We start from the raw sequence: 27,772 nt of genomic DNA on the forward strand, positions 1-27,772 counted from the left end.
AAATTCAACTGTGATGTAGGTTCGGGCTTTATCGATGCTGTGTCATGTAGCTGGAGAACTTCAAACAGAAACAGGGCATTCAAAAACTTTGGCTAAGAAAAGGAAGTTAGAGATGAACAACTTTCAAGTATAAAGCGGTTAAAATGGGTTCTTTGAAAAGGAGATAATGACAATAACTTAAATTGAAAATGTGGAACATAAGTTTACGGATAGACAACCATTTACAACGTTAACTTGTATGGGGCCAAGCAAGGCAAAGTTTTGAATTAGGGTAAAGATCATGGAGAAATTCAAGTTAATTGCTGGTTTAGGGTTGGAGAGCTAAGTTACAAATTTGCTTTGGTGTGCAAGGAGACATGGAAGAAGCAGCAGATAGTCTCAAACTTAGTGAAAAAGATATGCAAAGTTCCTTCCACATTTTCAAAGGGAGGGCAGAGAAAAAGGAGTTAAAGAATTAAGACATTGTAACATTTTGGGTTTGACAACCACACATCCAGAAAATAGGCAGCTGGATATTTGTAAGTATTTTCAGGTAGTTTACTAACACACAACAGCTTAGATATGACCTATTATTTGAATACATAGGAAAAATATGCAACCTATAACAGCTGAGAACCAGTTTACTGATACTGGAGGAGGAACAGCTAATTGGCACTGACTGTATTGATCTCAATAATTCATAACTGCAAAATTCTATGCTTTAGCCAACCTTTTCAAGAATTCGTTACCAATCTTCCTCCATCTTCCCTGATCTGTTTTTCATCTGAAGGTTGCAGTTTGATGTGGACCACACCTGTGTCTGAGAATTTTAGTTAAGTACCTTATTGCTAGAGGTTGATCATTTATCTTATGTCAACAATTTGCTTGAACCTTTCTAACTGAACAACATAGAACAGTTACCAAAGATGTCAGGATGGTTACTTCCCTTTCTATTCATCACTCAGCTTTTTAATTTACTTCATGCCGAGGGTCATTTTCTGGCCCTTGCATTGATACAGGTATATGCAGGATACAAGGAGACTCCCTCACGTCAGTTGAGAAATACAGTGGCCTCAATAGTTAGAGTGCGATCTTTATATCCTTTATCTCTATCTTGTCTCTTTTTTTCCCTGACTGTTGATAATTGTTTATGCTTTTCCAGAAAGATTAAATCAATACTGTGCCAGCTAAATCCATAAGCGTTCTAAACTATCCTAAAAATAGTCTTAATTTAGTGTCTTTATTTCTTATTAAGATTTGATCATGGGCAAAATAAAAATGGAAAGAACTGCGGGTGCTGTAAATCAAAAACAAAAACAGGAGTTGCTGGAAAAGCTCAGCAGGTCTGGCAGCATCTGTGAAGAGAAATCAGAGTTAATGTTTCTGGTCTGGTGACCCTTCCTCAGATAACTCTGATTTCTCTTCACAGATGGTGCCAGACCTGCTGAGCTTTTCCAGCAACTTCTTTTTTTGTGTAGACAAAAGAAAACTAGGTTGCTTTCACGATCACCTGACCCAACCTAATTGCCATGAGGTGATCAGTTGAGTTATACCAGGCTGGAGTGTCTCAAGTCAATCAAGGAGTTATTCACTAACTCTGCTTTGTGTGTTAATATCTCACAGAAGCTTAACTGACTCAGGATGTAAGTATTATGGCAGTTCCACAAGAGTCTTGTACGTATATGCATTATGGTCCTTTGGCACTGACAGCTTTTTGAGTTGATAAACACTCTGAGGTGATCTGAGTGAATCTCCATTACCACTTGTGCAGCCTAAAACTTACTGGACCAGTGGGAAGCCAGCCAAAGTGACCAAAGCCAAGCAAGCACTCACTCTCACTGGCCTCATCAATAGAGCAGTGAACTGATTTTCTAACCCTGAGCAACATAACATCAGCCAATTGAGAGTTGCAGTTGTGAGCAAGCAGATTGCGACGAAGAGTCATGGTTAGTACATTGCCACCTGGTCTATTTGGCAGGAAGCATTTTTCCAGGAGGCTGCAAATATCAGAAACCATTTGTGAAACTCTGAGCCTCCTAAAATCCTGGTGCTTGGTAATAACGAGGAAATCTATCCCCTTTCTGCAAGCCCTTCTTTGGAATAATACCTCCTGTTCACTGGAACTTCATGCAAATCTCCTCCATCCTGTCAAGTGATAGATAATTGAGGTGAAGGCTACTGATACTGACCCCACTAATTTTGTTATTCCACTTCTAAGGGACAAAGTGAAGAGAGATAGGTAGCACTGAAAGTTGAAGCTAAGAAATGCAGATCAAAACAAATAATTTCCAATGTAGTAAAAATCACCGCCAAGGCAAGTCCAACAAGCTGAAGCCTTTTATCAAGGTTAAAATTACAAGTCAGAGGCTGGGGGTTCTGTGGTAAGGAACTTGCCTCTTGACTCTTCAACTGTCAATCACCTCCAGGGCACAAATTAGGAGTGGGATAGAATACTCCCCACTTGCCTGGAATAGCACAGCTCCGACAATATTCACGAAGCACAGCACGATCTATTTGGCTGGCATTTGTTCCAGCACCGTATACATCCATTCTCTCCACCACCCATCACAGTGCTAGCAATGTATACTATCTACAAGCTGCAGAGTAGCAATTCTCCACAGCTCTTTTGACAGCTCTTTCAAGAACCAAAACTTCTACCAACAAGATGCACAGCAGCAACAGATGCATGGAACCCCACCACCTGTAAGTTCCCTTCCAAGTCACTCACCATCCTGACTTGCAACGATATGTTGTCCTCTCATTGTTGCTTCATTAAAATCCTGGGACTCCCTCACTAACAGCATTGTGGGTGCACCTACACCAGAGGACTGTTGGTATTCATGGAGGTGGAATACCTTGTTCTCAAGAACAGTTGGGAGTGGACAATAAATGTTGGGCTAATAAGCAACACCTGCATCCTGTGAATGAAATAATCAAATCCAAATCTCCCACAATCCAACACAACAAGCCCCCACCATCTGACTAACCCACAAGATTGACTTTACAGGCCCCAAACTGACAACTGCTCAACAACCCACCTACTAGCCACTTCATCCCTTTGCTACTCTACCCACATGCCACTTCAATTGGCTGCTACCCCACCCACCACTTAGCACCACTGTCAACAGTTCCAGTGCTAACTGGACGGGGTTGAGCCACAATGACAGATGAAGTATTCTGAATGAAGCAGGATTCTACAACTGAGGGTTGCAATTAGACCTTTAGAATAAAGTTACATAGCACCGTATGAAGGTATTTAATTTCCACATTTCAAACTCTTGTGAATAGTAGATAAATTACCAGGTAATCTATTTTGTTAGTTATTTGTTTAAGGTTAAATATTGGCCAGAATACTGGGCAAACCTACTTGAATGAATATAACATGATTGTTTGAGAGGACAGAAAATATCTTGGTTTAATGTCCCAGCTAAAATATGACACCTCTGAGAGTGCAGCACTCATGCCATACTGCACTGAAGTATCAGTATAATCAGAACACCGAATAAAGAACAGTGCTGCACAGGAACAGGCCCTTTGGCCCATCAAGTCTGCACTGACACATCAAGCCTGCCTAAACTAAAAACCTTTTACTTCTACACATTCCAATTACATGCTCTAATCTCCAGACAAGGGTTTGAATACTTGGCCCTTTTGATTTAGAGACTAGCACTGAGCAGCGGATTACGTACGAATGGATACATTCCACAGCTCCTCTTGGCGTGCTTACAGTGTCACTATGAGTCGAATGAATTGTGCCCTCAACATGGGAAAAGTTGCAATTTGAATAACACCAGATGACTGCTGAAGGGTACACTGTTGAGACACATACATAGAAAACAGAATTTTATGGTTTTTGGATAATTTTGAGTCACATCGAGTTTGTTTCCGAGATACATCCTAGAGTTCTGAGAGAGGTGGCTGAGGAAATAACGGAGGCATTGGTTGAGATCTTTCAAGAGTCACTGGAGTCAGGGAAAGTCCCAGATGATTGGAAGATTGCTGTTGTAACCCCCTTGTTCAAGAAAGGATCAAGACAAAAGATGGAAAATTATAGGCCAATTAGCCTAACCCCAGTTGTTGGTAAAATTCTAGAATCCATCATTAAGGATGAGGTTTCTAAATTCTTAGAAGAGCATTGTCTGATTAGGACAAGTCAACATGGATTTAGTAAGGGGAGGTCATGCCTGACAAACCTGTTGGAATTCTTTGAAGAGGTGACAAGTAGGTTAGACCAGGGAAACCCAGTGGATGTGGTCTGTCTAGACTTCCAAAAGGCCTTTGATAAGGTGCCACACGGGAGGCTGTTGAGCAAGGTGAGGGCCCATGGTGTTTGAGGTGAGCTACTGGTATGGATTGAGGATTGGCTGTCTGACAGAAGGCAGAGAGTTGAGATAAAAGGTTCTTTTTCGGAATGGTAGCCGGTGACGAGCGGTGTCCCACAGGGTTCAGTGTTGGGGCCACAGCTGTTCGTATTATATATTAATGATCTGGATGAAGGGACTGGGGGAATTCTAGCGAAGTTTGCAGATGATACAAAGTTAGGTGGACAGGCAGGTAGTACTGAGGAAGTGGGGAGGCTACAGAAGGATCTAGACAGTTTGGGAGAATGGTCCAGGAAATGGCTGATGGAATTCAACGTGAACAAATGCAAAGTCTTGCACTTTGGCAAAAAGAATAAAAGCACAGACTACTTTCTAAATGGTGAGAAAATTCGTAAAGCCAAAGTACAAAGGGATCTGGGAGTGCTAGTCGAGGATTCTCTAAAGGTCAACATGCAGGTTGAGTCCATGATTAAGAAAGCGAATGCAATGTTGTCACTTATCTCAAGAGGGTTGGAATATAAAAGCACCGTTGTGCTACTGAGACTTTATAAAGCTCTGGTTAGGCCCCATTTGGAGTACTGTGTCCAGTTTTGGTCCCCACACCTCAGGAAGGACATACTGGCACTGGAACATGTCCAGCGGAGATTCACATGGATGATCCCTGGAATGGTTGGTCTAACATATGAGGAACGGCTGAGGATCCTGGGATTGTATTCATTGGAGTTTAGAAGATTAAGGGGAGACTTAATAGAGACGTACAAGATAATACATGGCTTGGAAAGGGTGGACGCTAGGAAATTGTTTCCCTTAGGCGAGGAGACCAGGACCCGTGGACACAGCCTTAAAATTAGAGGGGGTCAATTCAGAACAGAAATGTGGAGACATTTCTTCAGCCAGAGAGTGGTGAGCCTGTGGAATTCATTGCCACAGAGTTCAGTGGAGGCTGGGACGCTAAATGTCTTCAAGGCAGAGATTGATAGATTCTTGTTGTCTCGAGGAATTAAGGGCTAGGGGGAGAATGCAAGTAAGTGGAGTTGAAATGCCCATCAGCCGTGATTGAATGGCGGAGTGGACTCGATGGGCCGAATGGCCTTACTTCCACTCCTATGTCTTATGGTCTTATGGTTTGGGGATTCTTGCCATGATGCTATCCTGCGATCCTTTGCCATACCTCATCAAAATTGCTATTCTTGCCCCGATGGCAAGTATCTCAGTCAATCTCTGCCCCATCTTACCATGCTCCATTTCTGGATGAATTTGCCACTCAGTCAATATCCACCAGAAGGACAGCATCCCTTGCTTCCACCTTTGGAAGACCACCACACAAACTGAAAGCTGCCATGCTCAGTTTTGAACACTGTGAGGAGACACAGCTGAAAAGGCGAGGTTGTCACCAGCTTTCTGCCACAGGGACCTTGGAGGTCCTGGTTGACAGGATGGTTCAGATGACAGCAGTCCTCTTCCCGGAGGATCAACGGAGGATGCCACTCCACCAGGCAAAGCAGCCTTGTCAAAGATCGCCTCTAGGTGCAGTGGCAGCTCCAGGATCTGGAGGACTGACTGCAGACTCAGTCAGTCTCTGACTGCACATCCCACCTCGCCTTATGCTCTGCCACCCTCTATTGGATGCACCATCTTTCCTCACTTGATCTCGTTGCCTTCCAGTCCCCCAAATCACTAGTCCTGTTGCATGTCCTCCATACTGCCGTCTCACTCCTGCAGAACAATTCAACACCTTTTCTCCACATGTACCAGCACAAACAGCCATAGCACCTATTTGTATATTACTGATTTGCCCCCTTTCTGTCATTGGAGGAGAAGACATCCCCTAACAGGCCAGAGTTTTATTCCACTCTATGGCATCACTTCATTGACACTACTGATGCACAGTGGATGGGTGTATGCGCTGAGTGCCAAATATATCTTGTTAAAGCAGGAGAAGCAATGCATGGCATTGAGTCAGTCTCACACCTTAGGCACACTCCATTCAACATTCTCTACTGGTCAGGTGACTGTGTATGCAGGAATGTAGTTGTCATTGAGTTCCCCAGCAATCACAGTTTCAGTGAAGTGCAATACACAGAGAGGGTTGATGCTGCAGAATGGCCAGGGAGATGGCATATTAAACTATAAACTGTGCATGAGTATTCAGAACAATGTTATTCATCTATGAAAGCCTAATGATGCGTGGTTGCTACCATTATTGGAAACAAAGGACAGACCATGATCCACTCCCTGGGCCATAGAGACACAGATCTATTTATTAAACCACTCGGAATGGACTCCTGATCAAGGCAAAAGCCATGGACTGGTATGGAGGCCACATTAACTAACTGTGCACGGCGACCCTGACTTATGGGTGCTGCCATGGACTTCACTGAGGACTATATCGCTCAGACTTTTAGACATAGCCAACTGTTTGCTGCAGATGGTGTGTGTTTGGCTTTAATGCTGCTGATACAGGTTTGATGCTGGCATGGCACACTGCTGTACGATAAGATATAAAGACCATTGGTTGAGGAATACTGAGTAACACAGCCACTTGCCGAGTTGTGTGATTTGGCCAATTGGCACTGGCAAGGCAAGTAGATGCCAGGTGAATGTGTTGTCAAACAATGAACAAGCAGTTATGATAGGCAGCCATGTCCTAGCCATGGGCTGAGTGGTTATATTGATACAACCATACACTGCTGCTTGTCAGGTTTGGTAAGATTGGAAGCAGAATATTAATGAGGTAAGTTGGGCTGTTGACAGGGAGCTTAACAAGTTTAATCACACTAAGTGGAAACTTACCACTGCCTGGTGAGAAATGCACGACCCCACTTGAGAAAAATGTAAAAGATGGAGCAAAATGATCACAACATTGAGATGAGCATCGCCACACATAGAGTCATAGAGATGGACTACATTGCTTAGACCTCGATAAAATTAAGCCCATATTGCAACAGTGTATGAAAGGCAGTTGAATCCTGTAAATCAGTGATACAGACTCAGTTGCTAGAAGGAGCATGTGGCATAAACAGAAGCCAATGCCATCCTTCACTGCCATTAGTCATACAATGCAAACAGTTAATTGTTCTTGCAATTCATCAAGGATCACTAGCACATTTCAGCAGCAATCATCCTGTAGTGCACAGAAAAATAACTGGCATAGTAAATCTTAGTCCCTTTCTGTGCATAAACTTGGGAAAAATGAATTTGTATTACACACATATACACAACTCTATCTGCTCATAGTGGCTGCACAGTTTTGTTCCAATTTAAAATAGGCCAATGTAGTTGGAGTACTGGTGCTGAGTTCATACACTGACACAATCCAGCTAGGATGATTTACTTTCGTGAAAGCTGGTTTTTACATTAAACATAAAGACCACAGTAAACAAGGTGACAATCATTAATGTTTGTCTGTAAGAGATTTTCTTGTTCTTCAGTGTGACAAAGTGACGGATTTCATGTAGGGCAAGATGCATAGGTTCCATCAGGCTGACAGCTTGATGCCAGCTGAAAGCTGGCAAAACTTATTAAAACTACAGCTGGTGGAGCAAGTGCTTGTACCCAGTGGGACATAAAGCAGACACCACATCAGTGTTTAACCAACCAAATTCAGTCGTGCTATCTGTCAAGCATTTAAGGAGAAGGATGCATAAATTGCCACGTGTGTCACTCAGCAACAAAGCTGGTTGCAGTTGTTTGTCATTCATTGACAGTAATAATGCACCAGAATTGATGATTCATACATGGCATCAGCTGCTGGTTGATAGCTTTTGAGAGATTTTTCCAAGAATCTCTGAACAGACAACAGCTACATGGCAGATGGTCAACCACATGCAAGGACATTGTGCACAGGACATAGAACCTTTCAAATATTATATTATAGGGCCACAGCTTCAGGTGTGCACTAAAATTGCCATATGAGGTCAGTTTAATGCTATAATTTACAATGGTAATAAAGATTGGTTTCTGAGCTGACATGCTACATAAACCAATATCCTAAAGTGAGGTAATGAAATAAATGAATCAGTCATGTCTAAGTTGTTAGCAAGTTCATTTCTTTATTCAAGCAGTTCATGTTGCTTGTCTTATTTCCAAAGAGGAAATTGTTATTTAAACCATGAAAACTTGCCAGAATGATTTATATGTCATTATATTACAAAGATTATACATTATTTAGTATGACTGGAAAAGAGAAATTAATGCACTCCATGGTCATATTCACAAGTTTGGTTATCATGGCAGTCTTTTTATTTTTTTGAAGGATGTGACTACAAAATATTCCCTGTAAGTTTGATCGTTGAAAAGTCACCTTGACCTAAAGAAAATTACAAATGGAAAATCTCAAGGATATCACAGTGATGTTAGAATGCCTCTTAACATTGCTAGATTTAACTACAAACACTGTAAACATTTTAAGCATTTTTACAGCTTTCTTAGTACGATACAGTTCTAGAAAGCACATGGAAATGGAAGCTTGTTCTTTAATTTCTGACATGCTTTACTTTTTGATTCAGCCACAGTCCTGCTCACAAGTATTACCTCGCCGTGGACCCTGTTTCCGGGTTGCTTTACCTGTCAGATACCAGCAGCAGGAAAGTGTACAGAGTGAAATCAGTTGTTCAAACTAAGGACATCTTAAGAAATTCTCAGGTGGTGGCTGGAACTGGAGATCAGTGTCTCCCATTTGATCAGAATCATTGTGGAGATGGGGGCAAAGCATTTGAAGCCTCTCTCACCAGTCCCAGAGGTAAAGTACATTTTCAGTACAGTCTTGAATTTAACTCAGTTAGCATTCTTCCATTGATAAGATGATTAACATGCACAAATTTGTTGGGTGTGAGACAGTTTTCTATGGTGCATATTTGTTGGTAAGTGAAGAGGCCAGTACCTGAGTGACAGGTTCTTCCACAAGTACTGCATTTAAGGTGAATATCAAGTGTCATTTTTGGTATTGCTATCTATTGTCAAGCTGCTATAACCACCGATTGTCATGGTGGTACACAATGACTCATAGGTGAAGTTGTCATTTTCCTTTGTCATTAGCTTATCCTAAAATCCAAACTTTTTACGGTCTTCCTGTCACACTTACAGTCATCCTGGAACTCGAGCTCTGAGCATCCTATTGGTCATTTGGCTTTGGTAAGCTTACCGTACAGAATCTTCAGCTATCACAAATACAGAAAGATCTTCTGCCCAGCAGTCTGGAACCATTATCTACAGCAAAGCATTCAGAAAATGAGCTGTGTAAAATAATCACATAAAAAATATTCAAGAAGAGGTTGCACAGGAAGTAATTTGTACAGAGCAGATCTATATCATGTGTTCAGAATATGTCTTCAAATAAGAGCACGTTATAGTCTAAAAATTACTTTGTATGATGTTAGCACATGAGTAAACATGTTATTTTATAAAATTCAGTTATTTTAATGAAGGTGCTGACATTGTTTAAAATGGATGAGTTTCTTTGTGACAAGAGTGGATTGCAGAAAGTTGGTCCAAATGCATTTTGCATTCACACAATTTTGGAGATAAAAAGGGTGAATTTGCTTCAGAGCATATGTCAGATAGTTCTTCTCCCTTTATGACACTGGCAGGAGGCTTGATCAATTTTCATAACCATTGATGAAGCGAGTTGTCAGAATCACACAAAGGCAACTTGCCATTCGGATAAACAGGAAATGTATTGGTCAGTCATTTATCATGTACTTACAGCAGCCGATTTCTAGTGTCAGGAACATTTCTGTACCTCTAACAGTGCCAAGGAATAATGAAAAGGTTAAAGGCTGAAAAAGGACAAGAGAATGCAGAATAAAAGGAGTATCTGCTTCCAGCCCACCGTTTGTAGGTGGGCTAAATAACTAGAAGAAGCAATGATTCAGAATCATAGATTCCCTACAGTGTGGAAGCAGGCCATTCAGCCCATCGAGTCACACCACCCCTCTGAAGAGCATCCTACTCAGACCCAACCTCGATCCTATTCCTATGACCCTACATTTCCAGTTTTGGGGAAGGGTCACTTGACCCGAAACGTTCACACTGATTTCTGTCCACACATGCTGCCAGACCTGCTAAGCTTATGCAGCAATTTCTATTTTTGTCTCTAATTTACAGCATCCACAGTTCTTTCAGTTTTTAACCCAACACTTCCCACCTAGCCTGCTCATTCCTGAACACTATGGGTAATTTAGCATGATCATTCTACCTAATCTGTACTGTGAGAAGAAACCAAAGCACCCAGAGGAAACGCACGCAGACATGGGGAGATTGTGCAAACCCCACATAGACAGTCACCTAGGTATCACGTGCTGTGAGACAACATTTCGAACCACTGAGCCTCCATGCTGCCCTAAGCAGATTTAGAAAGGAATGACATTGAGACAATATCATTTCACTCCAATTCCGAGCCTAATATATATCCAACTCACAAAAAGATATGAATTTTTTTTAGTCATTAAAAAAATGGAATAAATGAAACAATTTTAAAAATTTATTTACTGATAAAAAGTAGTTAAGGGCAACAGAATAGTTCCTTTAAATATAATACTAATGGTCTGAAACATTTCATAAGAATGTGATCAAAATTTGAAACTATGCTATATGAAGAGAAATGAGGACAAGAGACCAAGAGGTTTGGTCAAGGAAGTAAGTTTTTAAAAGCTATTTAAGTGAGGACTGAGGGATAGAGAGACAAAGGGGTGTTGGGAGATGAATTGCTGAGCTCAGAGCCTCGACAACTGAAGACATGGCAACTCATGGCCATGCTTAACATCAAGGTGCACATAATAAAATTTGTCATCATTTCATAAGCATTAATGAAAATAACAACTTTCTTTTTTCTTCCAACATACTTTTCAATTAACCCTGCAGCATTTTCTCTTTCAGTTGGTTTATTTTCTCTTTATCCATTTGCTTCACTTTGTTCTGTCAACATGTCTAGCTGCATAAATCCTGAACTTTGATGACTAACTCCCCTTAATGGTTAGATTGATTGATTGATTAGTCTTAATCAAAGACCCTGGCTCCACAGTGGTCTCTGTGATTCAGGCAGACTTTGTTTCTTTGTGACATTTCCTTTCATTCAGGCTTTCACATTGGATTTTAGGAGCAACTTGAACTATGGGTATTTGTCATCATCTTCCTAGATTCCTCTTTCAAGGGAATGATCTAAACTGACAGAACCTTTCAAGAATCTTCACTAGATACATGAATGCACTTGTCTCTTTACAATAATTTCAAACACTTCCGATTCCCAACTTTCTTTTTTTTTTCTTATGATCAGCACTCGACTCTCTTAGTTTTATATCTCATGTGCAATGACTCACCTATACTTTGTCTTGTTTTTCTCTTCCTTTGCTATTGATGAAGGTTCTGACAAACTAATTTTTGTCCAATGACTGTGTTTAATGCCAACCCATAAGGTGTGCAACCTATTGGAGGCTGTTCGATGAGAAAACAGAAAATTGTCAACCCTATGTTAAAGGAAAACATGGAAGTTGCTGCCGAGCTTATTATCTGGCAAATAATGCTGCAAAGATATATTCATAATCTGTGACCTAGCAACACCATTTAATGCTTGGTAATATCATTCCATTCTTACTCCAGAAAACATTTAGATTCCTCTCACTTGTATAGTGAATGAATATCTGACACAAAAAAACTCTAACAGTCCTCAAATTGCAAACCGAGTTCTAACAGCCTCAATAATTTTGACACATTTCGTATTCCACATAAATTCAAGCATTATCCACTTGCGCGAGCTATTGACAAATCAAATTTTCCTTCTACTTCAGAAGAAATCAGCTTATGCTTGTTCCCATAGTCTTCTTAATTTTTACCATGGAATGAAAGGAAACTTAGTTGGACAACTTGTCATCCTGAGTCACATCAAACTTACATGCATTTAAGGAGTTCCAGGCTCCTCAACTACTCTTAGATCTAACACATCTTTGCCATGGTGCTTACTGCTGTGGCTTTTTCCCAGATGACTATTCATAATACCCTGTGAAATTTAAACTTGACAATCCTGTATAGATGGATTAATGGTGCTGGAAGAGCACAGCAGTTCAGGCAGCATCCAACGAGCAGCGAAATCGACGTTTCGGGCAAAAGCCCGTCATCCCGTATAGATGCAGATCTCACAATGTCTTCAATCTCTTTTGAGATCTCTGGCCATGACACTGCTTACTGAGCTCTACTGGACACGTGGCATTACAAAGTGTCCCTGACACATTCTTTCCAATGTATCTCTCCAAAAGGAAACTTGAGTGAATACTTCTTTGCCATACACTAGTAAATAAGACATGATTATGAAATGAAAACAGCGCCCAAGTTCTGGCCCAACTTGCTAAATGTTTGGTCTGACCATCCTTCAACACAATACTGGTAGCTGGCAGCACAGTTGTGGTCACTTCTTTGTCTTTGTTGGATTTATTCTAGGAAGCCCAATGAATCTTATACCACTTACCCATGAACAGTTGGTTGCCAATGGTTTGTTTCTGGACTAGTTTTCTCTGTTACTGTCTGGAAGATAATCAAACTCCTATTCTCCAAAAAAAGCTTGATGTTCTGACATAACTTCAAGCTCAAATGTGAAGCTAGTTGTGTGAATAACTTATACATTTTTAACTTACTTACATATATCCAGTTGCAATGTAACTTGTAGTTGGGACATTCAGATGTCTGATGGTTTCCATGTCAATAATTATATCTAGCTTACCTACTCTTGGACTGTGAATGTGCCTGCTGAAATCCATTGAGCATCCTCTATTGGCTCAAGACAATAAACTCTGTATTTATCTCTGTTTAATATTTCCATGTATTCATCAGCTTATTGTTTGACTGAAAAGCTTGCTCTGATTTTTATTGTTCATTAGGATTCCTTTAAAAGTGTTTCTTAGGTTGTTTTCTAAGGTTGGCCCACACTCTTCTTGAGCTGTATCCAAATTCACAGTAAAATACAGTTGATTTATAAACCTTTATTTCATATAAGTCTCTTGATCAAATTCTCACATCGCATATTTTATGAGTGAATCATATGTAACTGTACATTTCCAAGTTGTAGTATACACGATAGAATGGCCCTAGTGATGTGGCCCTAGCTAACACAACTTTCAATCATCCTGTTATCAGCTTTTGAACTTGCTAAATTATGCTTTTTTTTGATCCAGAGAATGCAAGTGAATGATTAGACAGAGACTTGACAATTCAGACTATGTTTGTGTTGTAAAAGCAAAAACACCATAAATGATGGAAAACTGAAACATAGAATGCTTGAGAAACTCTGGCAACATCTGTGAAAGATGAGTCAGAGCTGAAACAGAGTCAAATCGGACTTGAAAAGTTAACTCTATTTCTTTCCCACAGATGCTACCAGACCAACTGTATGTTCATGTTATGTTTCTTTGGAATATTAGCATCTATTTGTACATTTCAACACTTTTCTGCCATTTCTTCTAACAGTTTGTGAAATCCCTCTGCTATCAATGGCTTAGTTAAAACAGTATCTCATATACCTGCATTATTATGGTCATTATTAATATTCTGCTGCACAGTTTTTCACCAATTAATGTGTGTAAAGAAGAATTAACTTACATTTCATCCAATGTACATTGATTCATTTGCTTAATCTGTTCCTTAAGTGTCAACACAGCTGCTTGAACAGACTCATTGTTCAGTGCAAATCTCGAGTTCTCTAACCATTGCCCATTCAATTTGTTTCAGACTCAGTGCTAACTAATTGTGGAACTAAACGTTGTGTTCTTGCTTACTGTAGCAAGAACTCACCCAACTGACATTTAAAATACAGCAAATAGAATACCTATATCCATGGTTTAATAACTAATACATGTAAATGAATAGTTTAACTGTGAATTTGCAACTGTTTAAAATAAGTTGATCATTGTACTGCCAATAAAAACATCAGTGCAAATGCATTAGTTTTTCTCTACTTGATGCTTTCAGTAACACAAACAAGGCTTTACAAATTTCAAATCAAGCAGTGAGATTTCCAGCTCTTGCATCCAGGTGTATTGACAGCCAAACTTTTAGTTTTATTATCCTAAGGCAGGTCTAGTTGATGACTGAATGGCAATGCTGAACATGAAAATTCCTTTTCTTTCCAGGGGTATATGTACCATAGTTTATAGTAGCATACTAACATTAGGCTTCCCAAAGTTTTTGATTAACCCCATGTAACTCTTTGCAGTTGTGAGTGGTGCCCACTGCATTGTTAACTTGGAATACTCAGTTTGCTGGTGAGATTTGATCAAAGAGATTTTTCCATCTGGATGAAATTCAGCTATCTTTATGAGACAGTATTCCCACTTCTCAATATTGCCACTCAATCCATAATTATGCTTCTGGTTTCAAACTGTTTTTTCAATTATTACCAATCAGGTTTCATGCTTTTCCACTCAAAAAAAAATCAAAAGTTAAGAACAGATACAACTACTGGGAAAGGCTTCAGAGAAGCTTGTTCCTGTGTTGATTTTGTAATAATTCATTTTGTATTGTTAGACTGTTAGAGACTCCTCATTGAATGTTATTGCTGTCCAACTGGTCAGATTGATAGCAAAGTCAATAATCATTTTTAAGAGCATTGCTAAAATTGGTCAAAAATATGCCAGTCTACAAGAGACACTTGAAGTAAAGAGATTAGAGAAGAGGCACAGCTGACAGGGCTAGTTTGGTGTTAACACTTAAAAGTTTGAAATCAACCTGTGTAACTTTAGCAAGAAATACACTAATGTAAGTAGAAGCAGAAAATGCTGGAGATAACAGATCAGGCAGCCTCTGTCAGAAACAGTGTTAACATTTTGAGTCTTTGACTTTTTGTCTGAACTGGATGCTATGTGATTTATTAATTGTCTCCACCATTTTCTTATTTTTATTTCAATTTTCTTTAGAACATTTGGGGGCAGCACATTGGCACAATGGTTAAAACTGCTGCCTCACAGTGCCCAGGGACTCGGGTTCAATTCCAACCTTGGGTGGCTGTCCGTGTGGAGTTTACACATTCTCCCTGTGTCTGTTTGGGTTTCCTCCCACATTCCAAAAGTGCGCAGGTTCAGTGGATTGGCCATGCTAAGGTGCCCTATTGTTTCCAGGGATATGCAGTCAGAGTGGATTAGCCATGGTAAATGCAGGGTTACAGGGACAGGGTGGGTGACTGGGTTAGATATTGTTCAGAGGGTCAGTGTGGACTCAATGGGTCAATTGGGATTAAATGAGGAAAAGTCATATTAAACTCGAAAAATTAACTGTTTCTTTCTCTATAGCTACTGCTAAATCTGCTGACATTCCAGCATTTTCTGTGTTTGCCCAATTATCTGCTTTTTCCATTGTCATCTCTGCCATTTTACAGGAGAGGGAAGTTTCAACCAGGATCTCAATTTAATATCTCTTTGAGAATATCTCTTTCATGGTGCTGTGCTCCCCCTGTACTACTCCGACAAGGTTAAAGGTTAATTTATATGTTTTATCTCTGCTGTGGAGGATGATCCACAATCTCCTCATTTACATATGACATTGTTAGCACTGAGAATGGCTGATGGTAATGGACAAACAGAATACGATGAAGAAAATGAAAAAATAGCTAATTATTTTAAGTCAAGATGTGATGCATAAAATCTCCAAATGTTTAAGATTCAATGCTGACAATTACTACTAATGTACTATTTATGAGACCGAGTGCTGTTTAAAAAGTAAATTAGCTATGGAATACATTCTTATTTTTATTAGCTTTAAAATTTCAGTTCCCAAAATAAAATAACCATAAAGTTCAGAAATAGATCAACATTGAGGAAAACTATTGAATGTTATATCAAATTTGTTGCACAAGGCTTACATTAGAAGCAAAATACTGAAAAGCATATTCTGCAAAAATTAAAGCAGGAAATTATTATGAATGAGAGCAGTTGTCAGCATTGAAAATGCAGTTTAGTAACCTGAATTTGTTCTTGCCTGCAATTAGGAATAATTCATGTTTATCCAAAACACACTTGTAGTATTGTACAGTGTAGATAATTATATCTAATTATGGTTTGGAAATTGCCACTGTCTCTTGTGCAGTGTTGATACGGACAGCAAGTTGGATAGCATATTTAATTAACTTGCAGCAATTTTACTAATTCTTCATATTACTGCTACTTACATTTTCCCTGTCTCTCATGTGTGCTGTTTTTGATATGAGAGTGTTTAATGGGAGGAGTTATAACTGTTGCTTACCCTGCAAGTGTTTGACAGTGTAGAGAGAGCTTCCCTTGGTTTGGAGCGAACTGTAACCTGAATCCAAACATTCCAAATTGAAGCTCCATTCCAAAGGCTTGATTACAGAGTTAAGCTGACACTTGAATACAGTACTGTTGGAAATGCCAGTCCTTACCTCTTAGACACAAAAGCACCAGTCAAGTTCCCTAGATATGCAAATTATACTTTTTCCTCAACTAACCCAACACAAAGCTGATTAGTTGTGGACCTACCTCATAGCTGTTTATGGTATATGTGCAAATTGCTGCGAATATACATCTAGTACAACAGCAACTACGTTGTGCGAGTATATAATTAGCTTTGAGGAGCTTTGGAATGCCCTGAGAGCTTTAATGGCATTATATAAATGAAGTTGTTCATTTCTTTACCAACTTTTTTCAATTTTTTAAAATATCTTTGTACTGTCATTTCCAAATAGGGATCGCTGTTGATAAGTATGGATTCATCTTCTTTGTGGATGGAACCACCATTCGAAAGATTGATCAGGATGGTGTGATCACAACAATAATTGGTTCCAATGGTCTAACGTCGACACAACCTTTGAGTTGCGACTCAGTCATGGATATTTCCCAGGTAATTGCAGAGAGTTTTTCCCAGAATGGAAAAGTCAACGACAAGAGGACATAGGTTCAAGTTGAGAGGGGTAAGTTTAGGTGAGAAGTGTCGGAAAAATCTTTCACACAGAGGGTGGTAGGTGTCTGGATCACACTGGCCAGTGGAGGTAGTGGAAGCAGGCACATTAGCAATGTTTAAGACATATCTTGATAGACACATGAACGGGTGGCGAACAGAGGAGTAGAAAGCGTGTATGGGCAAAACATAGCAAATCTAAATAAAGATTGAAAATCTGTGCAGTCTTTGTGAGTTGAAGAGCTTGTTCCTGTGCTGTATTGTTCTTTGTAAATTTTGAGATATTGTACAAAGTCAGAAGTCACATGACACCAGATTGTAGTCCCATGAGTTTATTTGAAATCACAAACTTTTGGAACGCATCCCCTTTGTTGGGTACAGTGAGCTGGAGTTGCACTCTGAAAGTTTGTGATTTCAAATGAATCCGTGGGACTATAACCTGGTGTTGTATGACTTCTGACTTTGTCCACCTCAGTCCAAGACTGGCACTGCCACATCGTTGTACAAAATAGCAGCAAGATCATAGACCTAGAATTGTTACTCTGTAACCATGATGAGGTGCAATTAAGAAGTTCAAGTCTAACTTGAAATTAGACCTCAGACATTATTAATGCTGTTTGCCTTTGCTGTCAACACCTGTGACACACTTACTTAGGAAATATAGGGCTGGTCGGGACAGCCAAAGATAAGTCCCAAAAGGAAATAGGAAACAAGAACAGAAGATTCTAGAAGTATTCAGCATGACTGTGGGGAGAGAAATAATGTTGACATTTCAGATCGATAACCTTTCATCAGAACTGCTGAAGATGGAATAAGTTTAAACCAAGTAGTTGGCTAACATAGTACCACAGTTTAAGAAAGGTGGCGGTGGTGGGCAAGTTGTTGGAGAGAATCCTGAGGGACAGATGTACATGTATTTGGAAAGGCAAGGACTGATTAGGGATAGTCAACATGGCTTTGTGAGTGGGAAATCATGTCTCACAAACTTGATTGAGTTTTTTGAAGAAGTAACAAAGAGGATTGATGAAGGCAGAATGGTGGACGTGATCTATTTGAACTTCAGTACAAGGTCCAATAAAGTTCCCCATGGAAGACTGGTTCATAAGCTGGATCTCATGTAATACAGGGAGAACTAGCCATTTTGATACAGAACTGGCTCCAAGGTAGAAGACAGAGGGCAGTGGTGGAGGGTTGTTTTTCAAACTGAAGGCCTGTGACCAGTGAAGTGCCACAAGGATCGGTGCTATGTCCACTATTTTTCATCATTGACATAAATGATTTGGATGTGAGCATAAGAGGTATAGTTAGTAAGTTTGCAGATGACACTAAAATTAAAGGTATAGTGGACAGCGAAGAAAGTTACCTCAGATTGCAAAGGGATCTTGATGAGATGGGCCAATGGGCTGAGAAGTGGCAGATGGAGTTTAATTCAGATAAATGCGAGGTGCTGCATTTTGGGAAAGCAAATCTTAGCAGGACTTATGCACTTAATGGTAAGGTCCGAAGGAGTGTTGCTGAACAAAGGGACCTTGGAGTGTAAGTTCATAGCTCCTTGCAGGTAGATAGGATAGTGAAGAAGGCGTTTGGTATGCTTTCCTTTATTATTCAGAGTATTGAGTACAGGAGTTGGGAGGTCATGTTGCGGCTGTACAGGACATTGGTTAGGTCACTTTTGGAATATTGCATGCAACTCTGGTCTCCAGCCTATAGGAAAGATGTTGTGAAACTTGAAAGGGTTCCGAAAAGATTTACAAGGGCGTTGCCAGGGTTAGAGGATTTGAGCTATAGAGAGAGGCTGAATAGGCTGAGGCTGTTTTCCCTGGAGCATCGGAGGCTGAGGGGTGACTTTATAGAGGTTTATAAAATCATGAGGGGCATGGATAGGATAAATAGGAAAAGTCTTTTTTGCGTGGGGGAGTCTGGAACTAGAGGATTTAGGGTGAGAGGAGAAAGATATAAAAAAGAGCTAAGTGGCAACGTTTTCACACAGAGGGTGGAACATGTATGAAATGAGCTGCCAGAGGAATTGGTAGAGGCTGGTACAATTGCAACATTTAAAAGGCATCTGAATGGATATATCAATAGGAAGGGTTTGGAGGAATATGGGCCAGGTGCTGGCAGGTGGGACTAGATTGGGTTGGGATATCTGGTTGGCATGGGCAAGTTGGACCGAATGGTCTTTTTCCGTGCTGTACATCTGTATGGCTGTAAGTACAGAGGCAGAAAAAGAGGGGATAAAGAATAAGAATGAAAGGACAGTTTTTATAAGGTGGAAAACAGGAGAGATTACATGACCAAAGAGGTGATGGTGCCAGATAAAAGGAAGGTGGTAATGGCACAAGTGAAGAAGTGAAAGATATGCCCAGGAGTGGTGTGGAGCAAGCAACAGCAGAAGACAGGAAGTTGCTGATGGCAGAATTATGATCAATATGTAGTTATGGAAAAATTGATATTGCTTCTGGTTTCATAGAAGGTTACAAATTAATATTTCTCTAAAACTTAGTACTTACTGTCGAATCCTAATGTTTGCACACATCACCATTGTCCAATTTATGAAAATTAATGTGAAAAAAAATCCTAGTTTTTTTATTTAAATATTTAAGGTACCTATTGTAAATGGCTACCAGTGGACTCCTAAAAATTCCCAATTTCCATTCACATTTATATTTAGGTTATGGTAAGGTGCATAAAGAGGAACCATATATGGGTCGTGTGTAGCTGCAGAAAAAAAAATATTTAAGACAAGAGCAAGTCTCCTCATGGCATAGTCAAAGAATGTATTATAATCTCTGATATTCAGGGTTTTGAGTGTATTTTGTAGCATTGCATTTATTTTAGTCCTGTTTTTGGTTGCTCACAAACCAGTTATCGTCCTTTCATTGTACTCGACTAAAAGTGGTGCAAAGGTTGTTATGTGCAGTTGTTTTATCTCTGAGCAAGAATTCAGCAGGAGCTTTGTCCAATTTTTCTGTGTTGAGGTGAGTTAATTAACATGTTTTTATCTCCAAGGAATGTCTTTAAAATGCAAACATGGTGACACCAGCAGAACAGTTAAGCATTTTAATGTTGGTCAATGATGTGAAACAAACAAAATGAAATAAGCCGACACAGGTGCAAAAGGCCCAGTAAAGTAACATGCCCAATTTTTTATTTCCTGGAATTCACTGGAAGGAAAAATAGTCTGGGATATATAGCTGATGCCAACCTAGAATCACCCATTTATAAACATCAATAATGAATAGTTGTTTTTATTGTGAGTTTTCATTTGCTATTTTAGTGGTTTGTGTTTTTCTGTATTCAAAGTATTATAAAACTGTGTCTTCCTATATATCAGGTATAAAATGTTGCTAATTGTATCACTTGGAAGAAATCTCCAACTTGATCTCATCTTGTCAACTATTCTTTTCTTCCTCTGAGTCAATTTTCTCTAGTTTTCATCCCCTTTTGCTGGGGTCTGATTCAACAGGATGCTTGTATCTCACCAAACTCAAAGTAGTGTCATGCAACATGCTCAAAGACTCTCTACAATGCATTATCTGTAGAAATCAAGTGCAGAATGCATAGGCTTGTGTAACCCATCCTTAAGCCTGGGGCCCCAATATCAGGAAGAAGGTTTCAGTCACTGAGTTGTTATAGCCCTGGAACATATTGCCTGAAATGAGAATAGGACCAGCTTCAACCATTCCCCGACCTTCAAAGGGAACGAGATAAATCTTTTTTCACGTTTTCTTTTAATATCAGGGCAAAAGGGGAAAAGTGGTGGACATGGAAAAAATTGGCTTGCTCTTTTTAACAGCTGGTAGAAACACAATGGACCAAATTGCATTCTGTGTTGTATGATGCTCTCATTGCCTGGCTGAGATCAGCTAACTCAGCACAGTCTGAAATTGAACCTAAGGCTTTACTGGTCTATAGTGCTCGTATAAATTAATTTAACTGGAGCATAATTTCACAATGCTGATGATTAAATGTAACTTTTCATGTGTCAAGTATATGCTGAAATCTATCCTCTTTGAGTGATATATCACTGGCTTTCGAACTGTAGCCAGGCAAACCAGAAGGACTAAGTGAATTCACTTATGATAAAGTGACTTGAATTACAAACATCTTTTGGCAGGCTACCAACCACAATGAATGCATAACCTGACTAGCCACCAGAGAAAAGAGTGAGTAGCTATAAGAGGGGCAGGTGTCAAGTTGAATATGGGAAGGCATTGATTTTTTAAACACTTACATTGATTTGTTGTAATTCCACTATTTAGGATCCAAAAAAGCTTTTCAATGTGGATAACTGTCTTCAAAATGTTCAAATTGGCCAAGTCTATAACGCTTGATTCCAAATTCAATACTTTGTCTGTACTTAGCCAGTTAATCTCCATCAGAGCGAGGGTGGGACCCTACAATCATAGTAACTGTGCGTGCTGGAGGAGAGAGAGAATAAATCTGCTTGGGTTCCCATCCTGATCAGCATCCAGTAACTCCTACTGCAAGTGTGCATGCGTAGGATGAACTTTCACAGTGATAGCTCATTTCATTTATTCTAGTGTCAGTTTCTAAAATCAGGTCTGATAAATAGTTTTATGAATGAAGTATCAAGTACTCCCAATACATGTGGCAATAAGCACCAGTCTGAATGACTGCCTCAATCAGGGAAAAAACTAGCAGTTCATTCAAAGACCAATGCTATTTCATTTTATTTACTCTGGTTTGAAGGCAGAATATTTAAAACTAATTTGGAGTAATTTTGACTTCAGTTAAGCATGTATAAGATATGATATCAAATTGGCTACCCATTAAATATGTCTCCCAATTCTTGACTCCAGAAACTGAGAACTGTCAATAACTATTCATTTCTTCCAAACTTTGTCAATTGCAAATGCATTTTTAAGATGATATAAGAATTGTATGTGCACCTAAAAAGGAGTGAGAAGTGTACAGAAAATTGGAAAGTTGTAGATATTTGTTCAGAAAGTGATGTTAAATTGGTAGGTTGGAATACTCAAAGGAATCTGCCTAGAACCCTTCTTGTTCTTGGTTTGGAGAATAATCATTCAGCTGAAAACCAAATGTTAAACTGTTGAAGTGACAGGAAGATGGATTGAGAGAACTGACAAATTGTTTGTATAACATACTGTGGCAATAGCTGATGGAGAATTTAAATAGAGGGATAGGTATAAATGGAATCATAACTTACTATGTCATGTAACTGGGAAACAGCAATTAGCAATGTGAAAAGGCTGCTGAACAGACCATAGGACAATGAAACAGAAGTCGGCCATTCATCTCATCAAGTCTGCTCTGCCATTCAATGAGATTGTGGCTGATTTGATAATCCTCAACTCCACTTTTCTCTCTTTTCCTCATAACCCTTGATACTTTATACACATATATCTGCCATAATGAAGGCCTCCAAGCCCTCTGTCATCCCAACCAGTACCCTTTCATTGACACTCATTCATTTGACTGAAATGGTCCTCACCCTCAATGATTTCTTCTTTGAATCTTCCCACTTCCTCCAGATCAAAGGGGTAGCTATGGGCACCAGCACAGGCCTGAGCTATACTTCTCACTTCGTCAGGTACGTGGAACAATCCATCTTCCACAGCTTCACTGGCACCATTCAGCACCTTTTCCTCTGTTACATTGATGACTGTATCAATGCCACCTCATTCTCTCACAAGGAGGTTGAACAGTTCATTAACTTCACTTACACATGCTACCCCAACCTTAAGTTCAGCTGGATCATCTCAGACACCTCCCTCCCCTTCCTGCTCCTCTCCATCTCCATTAACGGTGACCTACTCAACACAGACATCTACTACAAACCCACCACAGATACCTGGACTACACCTCATCCCACCCTGCCTCCTGTTAAAAACGTCATCTCTTTTCTCAAATCCTCCACCTCCACCGCATCTGCTTCCAGGAAGACCAATTCCACCACAGAACATAACAGATGGCCTCCTTCTTCAAAGACCACCATTTCCACTCCCAAATGGTCAATGATGCCCTCCAGTCCATCTCATCCACTTCCCGCACCTCTGCCCTTGAACCCCACCCCTCCAACCGCAACAACAACAGAACCTCCCTGGTCCACACCTTCCACCCCACCCACCTTCGGATACATCGCATCATCCTCCACCATTTCTGCCAACTGCAGTTAGACCCCACCACCAGGGATATATTTCCCTCCCCACCTATATCCACTTTCTTTAATGACCATACCCTCCGCGACTCTGTTGTCAGGTTGCTCCCCCCCTACTCACCCACCAACTCCACCTCCCCTACCGGCACCTTCCCCTGCCACCACAAGTATTGCAAATCCTGTACCCACGCCTCCCCCCTTACCACCATCCAAGACCCCAAAGAAGACTTCCATATCCATCAGAGATTTACCTGTACTTCTACATATGTCATTTACTGTATCACTTGCTCTCGATGTGGTCTCCTCTATATTGGGGAGACCAGGACACCTACTTGCAGAACACTTCAGAGAACATCTCTGGGACACATGCATGAAATAACAGTACCGCTCCGTGACTGAACACTTTAACTCCCCATCCCACTCTCCAAAGATATGCAGGTCCTGGACCTCCTCCATCGCCAAACCGTTACCACCTGATGCCTGGAGGAAGAATGCCTCATCTTCCACCTTGGGACTCTCCAACCACATGGATCAGTGTGGATTTCACCAGTTTCCTCATTTACCCTCCCCCCACCTTATCCCAGATCCAACCTTCCAACTCAGCACCGCCCTTTTGACTTGTCCTACCTGTCCATCTTCTTTCCCATCTACCCACTCCACCCTCCTCTCCGACATATCACCTTCACCCCCACCTTCATCTCCCTATCTCATTCTCAGCTACCTTCACCCCAGCCCTACCCCCCTCCCATTCATCTCTCAGCCCCCTTGGCCCACAAGCCTCATTCCTGATGAAGGACTTATGCTCAAAACGTTGACTCTCCTCCTCCTCAGATGCTGCCTGACTAACTTTGCTTTTCCACCACTCCACTCTTGACTCTGATCTCCATCATCTGTAGTCTTCACTTTCTCCTAGTTGATTAAAAATCTGTCTGTCTCAGCCTTGAGTAAGCTTAATCATTCAACCTAGTTGTCCTAGAGTCATAAAGTCGTATAGCACGGAAACAAATCTTTTGGGCCAACCCATCCATTCTAACCATGTTTTCCAAACTAAAATGGCCTGCATTTGGCCCATATTCCTCTAAGCCTTCCCTATTCATGTACCTATCAAAATGCCTTTTAAATGTTGTACCTGCATCTACCACTTCCTCTGATAGTTCATTCCACATATGAACCACCCTCTATATGAAAAAGCTGCCCCTAAGGTCCCTTTTAAATATTTCTCCTGTCACCTTAAAATATGCCCCCTCGTTTTGAATCCACAACCTAGGGAAAACACCTTTGCATTCACCTTATCTATGCCCCTCACGATATTGTAAACCTCTATAAGGTTGCCTCTAAACTTCCTACGCACCAGTGAAAAAAGTCCAAACCTATCCTTAAAGCTCAAACCCTCTAGTCCTGGCAATATTCTGATAAATATTTTGATAAATATTTCACAAAATAGTTCTGGTATCCCATAATAAGGCTACCAGAACTGTACACAGTCCTCCTAAAGTGGCTTTGCCAACGTCCTGTACAAACTCAACATGACGTCCCAACTCCTGTACTCAATGATTTGAGTGATGAAAGCAAGGGTGCTAAGTACCTTCTTAATCACCCTGTCTACATGTGATGCAACTTGCAAAGAACTATGCACCTGAACCCGTCACACTCTGTTTGCCAACACTACCCAGAGCCTTACCATTAACTGTATTGGTCCTGTCCTTGTTTTATCACATTTATGCAAATTAAACTCCATCTGCCACTGTTTGGCCAATTGGCCCAATTAATCAATTTGAAATCTCAGATAACCTTCTTCACTATTGACATTACCAAAATATTAGTGTCATCTGCAAATTTGCTAACCATGCCTCCTAAATTCTCAACCAAATTGTTCGTACAAATAACGAACAAAACTGAACACAATGCCAATCCCTGTGGAACATTACTGGTCACAAACTTTCGGTCCAAAAAACAACTCACAACCACCATCTGACTCCTATTGTCAAGCCAATTTTATATTCATTTGGCAAGCTCTTCCTGAATAACATATAATTTATCTTGGCGAATTAGTTTATTGTGTGGATCCAAATCAAAGGCTTTACTAAAATGCATGTAGATAACATCTACCATGCTGGCCTCATCAATCTTTTTGGTTATATCCTCAAAAAGCTAAATCAAGATTGTGAATCACAATTTCCTTCCCATCAAGCCACGCTGACTATCCCTAATCATGCCTTGCCTCTCCAAACACAAGTAAGTCCTATCTCTTATAAATTCTCTCTTATAACTTAACCACCATTGATGTCAGACTCAAGGACTATAATTCCCAGGCTTCTCCTTACAGCATTTCCTAATAAAGCCACATGAACTACTTTTCAGTCCTCTAGTATCTACTGATGGCTGTAGATGATACAAATATCTCTTCTAGGGGTCCTGCAATACTTGATCAGGTCCAGGAGATTTATTCTTCTTTCTGTTTTTTAAGGCTTCCAGCACTTCCACTTCTGTAATGTGGACTGTTTTCCAGACATCAGTTTTTAATTCCTCAATTTCCCTAGCCCCCACTGCTTTCTCCACAGTAAAAATGAATGTGCAATATTCATTTAGTATCTTTCCCATCTCCCGTGGTTCCACACATAGATGATCTTTAATGGGCCATATTCTGTCCCTAGTTGTTCCTTTGCTCTTAAAGTACTTGTAGAATCTTTTCGGATTATCCTTAACCTTATCTGCCAAAGCTATCTTGCGTCCCCTTTTTGCCTTACTGAATTCCCTCTTAGGAATTCCCCTACACTTTTCAAGAGATTCACTTGATTCTATTTTTCTATAGTTTATATATGGTTCCTTCTTATTCTTGACCAGAGCCTCAATATCTTTATTCATCCATTGTTCCCTACTCTTACTGAAATAACTCCATGGAGGCTGGTATCCTGTCACAAAGTCACCTTTTTTTTTTACACATTTATATACTTGAAGTTTATCTACATGAACTGTAGGTTCTTGACACTGATCCAGCTCCCTCAGAGCTAGCTCTCAGAGTGAACAGGATGTCTGACAGTCCTATTTTTATCTATCAACCAGGACTCCCTAATGGAACCAGATTAACAGCACCAATAGGAACTCATATTCTGTAAGATCCACCAGGCTACCTTGTTACATTCTCTGCAGTTATCAACCTTACGCTGTACAGGAACATAATGCTCTAAACTCTTGTTATCTCACTTTTGAACGCCTCCCAATTGCCAAACGTCCCTTTACGTGCAAACAGTCTACGTCAATCAACTCTTGAAAGATCTATCTCATACCATCAAATTTACCTTACTCCAATTAAGAACTTTAACTTTTATACAAGCCCTATCTTTTTCCATGACTATTGTAAAACTAATAAAATTATGATCACTGATCCCAAAGTGCTCCCCACTAACACTTCAGCCACTTGCCCTGCCTTACTTCCCAAAAGAAGTTCAAGCTTTGCTCCTTCTCTAGTAGGTACATCTATGTATTGATAAAGAAAATGCTCTTGAACAAATATTACAAATTCTTTCCCATCCAGGCCCTTGGCTCAATGGCAGTCCCAGTCTACATTTGGAAAGTTAAAGTCCCCTACTATTGCAAGAGAGCTATTCTTAAATATTTCTATGATGCCTCTCCATATTTGTTCCAAAGTTTCCTTTAGACTATTGGTGGGCCGACAGTATAATCCCATCAAGGTGATCATACCCTTCTTATTTCTGAGTTCCACCCATAACGCTTCACTGCATGATCCCTCAGAAATATACTCTCTGAGTAGTAATGGACTCCTTAATCAAAAATGCCACTTCCCATACTCTCTTGCCTCCATTTCTATCCTTCCTATAACATCTGAACCCCAGAAAATCCTACGCCTCCCTCAGCCATGTTTCTTTAATAGCTATCATGTCCCAGTCCTAAGTTCTCATATGTGCCCTGAGTTCATCTGCTAAGAAAAGGTCCTCTGTGGCAAAGAATTCCGAACAAGATTCCCAGAATATACTTCACCACAGGCATGTCATGAAATTGTACAGTGTTCCAATATATGCGCTGACCATGCATTAAGTTCCGTGTATAGTTTTAACCAAGAAGATGCATAAATATTGAAAAGAACTGTACAACTGATAGCCAGAATAAGAGATTGAAAAGTGAGGAGAAAGCTGGTCTCCATAGCCTTGAATGAAGGAAACTCAGAATGTGAAACATTTATGACACAGAAACATAAATGTAAACCATGATAGCACAAATAAATAGGGTCTATTAGATGTTGCAGTTACTCTAAAGCAAGTCTTTCTGTGGACAGAAAATGATTTCCAACACACTTTTCAGCAGAGGCATTGATTTCCAATAATAGATTTTTTTTCTCTTTGAAATCTGTGTATTTTTTATCAGCTGCAATACCAAACAGTCAATTCGACACTCTGTACTAAGTGGAATAACAGAT

General features: G+C 40.1%; 1 protein-coding gene across 5 annotated transcripts in view; it reads left to right on the forward strand.

Moving 5' to 3' along the window:
* The window catches only part of tenm1 (teneurin transmembrane protein 1), a 2,368,941-nt gene that overhangs the window by 2,259,297 nt on the left and 81,872 nt on the right, over nt 1–27,772 (forward strand). For all 5 annotated transcript variants that reach the window (XM_072595290.1, XM_072595294.1, XM_072595295.1 and 2 more), the window contains 2 exons: nt 8,810–9,042; nt 16,981–17,135. In XM_072595290.1, the coding sequence (XP_072451391.1) occupies nt 8,810–9,042; nt 16,981–17,135 (388 nt within the window). The remainder of the gene's footprint in view (nt 1–8,809; nt 9,043–16,980; nt 17,136–27,772) is intronic.

Source organism: Chiloscyllium punctatum, chromosome 25, assembly GCF_047496795.1.
Source record: "Chiloscyllium punctatum isolate Juve2018m chromosome 25, sChiPun1.3, whole genome shotgun sequence".
NCBI classification, from domain to species: Eukaryota; Metazoa; Chordata; class Chondrichthyes; order Orectolobiformes; family Hemiscylliidae; genus Chiloscyllium; species Chiloscyllium punctatum.